At 43.3% G+C, this 3,895-nt stretch overlaps 1 protein-coding gene across 1 annotated transcript in view; it reads left to right on the forward strand.

Moving 5' to 3' along the window:
• The window catches only part of LOC109387114 (guanylate cyclase soluble subunit beta-2-like), a 78,312-nt gene that overhangs the window by 12,652 nt on the left and 61,765 nt on the right, over positions 1 to 3,895 (forward strand). The window contains exon 2 of the mRNA XM_019650829.1: positions 2,504 to 2,664. Within this exon, the coding sequence (XP_019506374.1) occupies positions 2,504 to 2,664 (161 nt within the window). The remainder of the gene's footprint in view (positions 1 to 2,503; positions 2,665 to 3,895) is intronic.

Raw genomic sequence — 3,895 nt, forward strand, 5'->3', positions numbered from 1 at the left:
ATATATATATATATATATATATATATATATATATATATATATATATATATATATATATATATATTCCTGACTCCTTGTGACTGGAGAGCTCATAGAATCCTAAATTCATTGAGATGAAGCTGTATAACAACACATGTGTTGGTTTTAAAAGTGACCTTCATCCTCTGCTAGACAAGCATTCTTGGACAAGAATCCTAGAACGAGCCCGAGCCCAGCACAGATGGAAAACACCACACCCAAATCCAAGATCCTTGTTCAAGGAACAGTCTGTCAGCCAGACATCCTTTCCTCTTAACAGAATTGGGCACCCAGAAACAAAATAGCCAGAGTCTGGAACAAGCAACTTCATGAATTTTTGTAGGTTTACAGATTTAAGAGAAAAGTCAAACAGGTACTCTTTCCACACAAGGCCGCCACAGTCACTTTCCTATAATTTGGCTTGGCTTGCAGACAGCCCAGACCTCCTGAGAGAGGTCCCTGGGAAAAGGGAGGGAGGCCTCTGGGATCTGTTCTTTCCTGGCAGGTAACAGGATGCATCTGCTCAGAACTCCAGCCTATGGGACGCACAACACAGCTGGGGTTTTTTTCCTCAGTGTGAACAAGCCAGATTTAGCAGGAAAGGAGGGGTGGGAGGAGGAAAGAGGAAGGAACAATTTAACACCTGTCCATGTACTTTTCAGGAGTTCTCCTTCCAGGGACTCATAAGCATTGAAAAGGACTTGAGTGGAATTAATTTCAGTTCCCTTGGGGGTTAGCAGGTGGCTTTTGATTGCCGTTATAGACAAGGCTGCCTGCATCCAGCTAGGGATGAACTCACAAAAGAGAAGTGAACGGAGGCAATTAACACAGGCCATTATCACATCCACCTACTGTCCTGAGCTTTGTCTATATTCAGAAGACCTGGTTAATACATTGTTGGGACATATGTATAACTCATCTCTGACAAGGCCAGACTAACTCAGTGGGGACTCTGTCTTGCTCAGATTACAGAATGCTTCTCTGCCCTTCAGTCTGGCTATGGACAATGAGCTATAGGGATTCTGCTGCTCAGACCATCTTAGGAGGCAAGTGGAGGCTGGAAAGACCTCCTCGGATCCCCTGCCATCTCTGTAGGAATTGGTTGTGGACAGCTTGAGAGATCTGGAGAGCCCCTTGCTGTGAATTCCAGACCCAGTCAGAGAATCATAGGTTCCTTCAAGGATCCAGCCAAGGGTTCTGGTAGGTTTTCCATCAACCTGGGCTTTCCAGACCTTTCCTCAGCCCCCAGGACTTACTGGGAGTCATCACACCACATAAATAAGAGAATGTTCTCTCACAGATGATCCAGGCTACCAGCATGGATGGTTGCCTTGTCTCCTGTGTCAATGATGTGAAAACCCATAAGCAGTTCCCTAAACGTTTCTCTGACTGCCTGCTCAGAGGCTGTGAAATATGGTACAAAACCCACCAAATTTAGAGCTAGGGCCTCTGCCACTCTGCGTGATTTGGGTCAATTTACAAAGATGACTCTCATCTTCAATGGGCTCACCTGTAAAAGAGGGGGCATGATAATAAGATTTTCTATCTTACAAGGTTTTGGTAAGCATTGAATAGAGTAACATTGATTAAAGTGTGTTTTAGGAATTTAAAAATATCCTTAAAAACCACTGGCTGTCTCTCCACAAAGCAAATGATGGCACGCTGTCTATTCCAACGGTGCACACAGGGGCAGCAGTCCCGAGAATGCTGCAAACCCACCTGCAGGAATTTATCAAGCACCTACTCTTTGTGTCTAGCACAGGAAGGTTTAGGATGAGGTCACTTGCCCTCCACAATTATCATACAGTTAGGAAGAAGAGAAAAATGCAACACTTAGGAAGAGAGGATTCAGTGCGGCTTGGGATATTAAGAGAAATCTTTATGGAGGATGCAATGTGAAAACTGCACCTGAAAGGGAGACCATGATGTGGAGAGAAGAGAGGGAAAGGGGAAGTCATTGCAAGCATTTGATATCATCTTCTGGGTAAATCAGGATAAGATAAGTTTGTTGGTATTGTGTTTTAGTTGCAGTATTAGTTATTTCTCAGAGGTGGCTTTTTATCCTGGTTAAAGTCCACTGTATTTAAAGATGTCTAAATGTGGCAGGAGAGTTTGCACTCAGTGTCTTGCCAATAGTGAATCTTGTTCTGGATCCAGACATCACAGGCTTATGCAGCTCTGCATCCCCTTCTGGGCTGTAGAGAAATTTCCGCCATGGGAATTACAGAAAAGATCGGAGTAGAGTTAGAAGGGACTCATGTTTAATGAGCACCTACCAGTTGCCAGAGCTGCACTGGGTTCTTCATGACATAGATGTTATTATTGGCATTTTACGGGTGAGGAAAGCAAAGTCTTGGAGAGAAGTTCAGTAAGGAACGTATCACACAGCCAGGAGTTGAACTCCTTGTAAGTAAATGGAGAGCATCCCAATGAGGACAAACATTGGCAGGTGCTTTTATTTTGGGGTCTGCTTTGGATTCCTCAGGTGTCTCCATGGAAGCCATTTTGAAACTATTTGGAGAATACTTCTTTGAATTCTGTAAGAAGTCTGGCTATGACAGGATGTTACGGACATTGGGAGGAAATCTCACAGAGTTTATTGAAAACCTAGATGCCCTCCACAGTTACCTCGCACTCTCTTATAAGGTAAGGTGTTTGAGTCTGGTCTTGGTGGCCCTGAAAGGGAGCAAGTGCCTGTAGCCATACTGAACCATTCGGGGCCATCTCCCCACTTCCCCCACGAGGGGGGAGGCAGCTGCAAGGGGCCTGTAGAATCCTTGGTACCTGGTGTCAGTGAACCAAGAAGTTCTCTGGGAAAAGGAATGGAAAATGGATACCTGCTTGCCACTTTTCTAAAAAGACTTACAACAATCAAAGAAGGGCAAGCAGGAGAGGTAAGCTTTGTGATGAAGGACAGTCTATTCTGATGGGGCTGGTGTGGGTTTGGAATTAAATCTAGGAGATTGATTACAATGGGAACAAAGGCTGGGAAACAGTCAGGTTTCAGTGGATTTGCAAAATCTCTCCTCAGGTTTCCTGGCCTGGATGGAGCTGATAAACAGCTTCTGCAGCCAGATTCATTTATTCATGTATCAGAAGGAAAGACTTGACAGGGCCAAGAGCCAGAATCGGACACCATCCAACCCTGATTAACCCACGGGGTGACTGCCTGAGGTGTTAGGAAACTGATTTCCCTATTGGGATGTCCTCCTGGAGGTCATGCTTTGGTTTTCTTGTTTATAGAGATCATTGGAAATTCAAATACCTAGACTCCCTTCTCTGTTTTAGAAAAGAAAATGCTTTATTGAAAAGGTGAGGTGGCATTTACGCATATAACAATCGTTCATCATTTTATATAAAATAATGTTTATATTTACTGTCAGGGTCCTTTCACGTTTACTAAGCTGTTTCTTCACCACTTCTATATTTATCATAGCCACCCTTAAAGGATTGTCATGAGAATAAAATGGGATTACGTATGCTAAAAGGCCTCATGAACCATAGTACACCCTTATAGATGTTAAATGGGAAATATTTATTATTTCCTTCAGTTTTCAGATAGGAAATAAGAGGCTTGGAAACCTTAACTGACTTCCTGGAGAATGAATAGTTGGATCTATTCTGTCGTTATGTGAACAACTTAAGAATAAAGGGAATGGAAGATGGACTCATGTCTTGTTAGGGAGACCACTTCATAGTCGGTGTAGAGGCCTGACCACTGCACTGTATTTCTGAAGCTGATGTTGAATAATAATGTATGTCAACTATAATTATATACACATATAGTCACGGGACGTGGAGTAGAGCGTGGGAATGGAGTCAATAGAATTGTAATAGATAAAAGTATGATATCGGGGGTGGGAGGGCAGTGGATGGG

This window comes from Hipposideros armiger, unplaced genomic scaffold (assembly GCF_001890085.2).
Source record: "Hipposideros armiger isolate ML-2016 unplaced genomic scaffold, ASM189008v1 scaffold_148, whole genome shotgun sequence".
In the NCBI taxonomy this organism is placed as follows: Eukaryota; Metazoa; Chordata; class Mammalia; order Chiroptera; family Hipposideridae; genus Hipposideros; species Hipposideros armiger.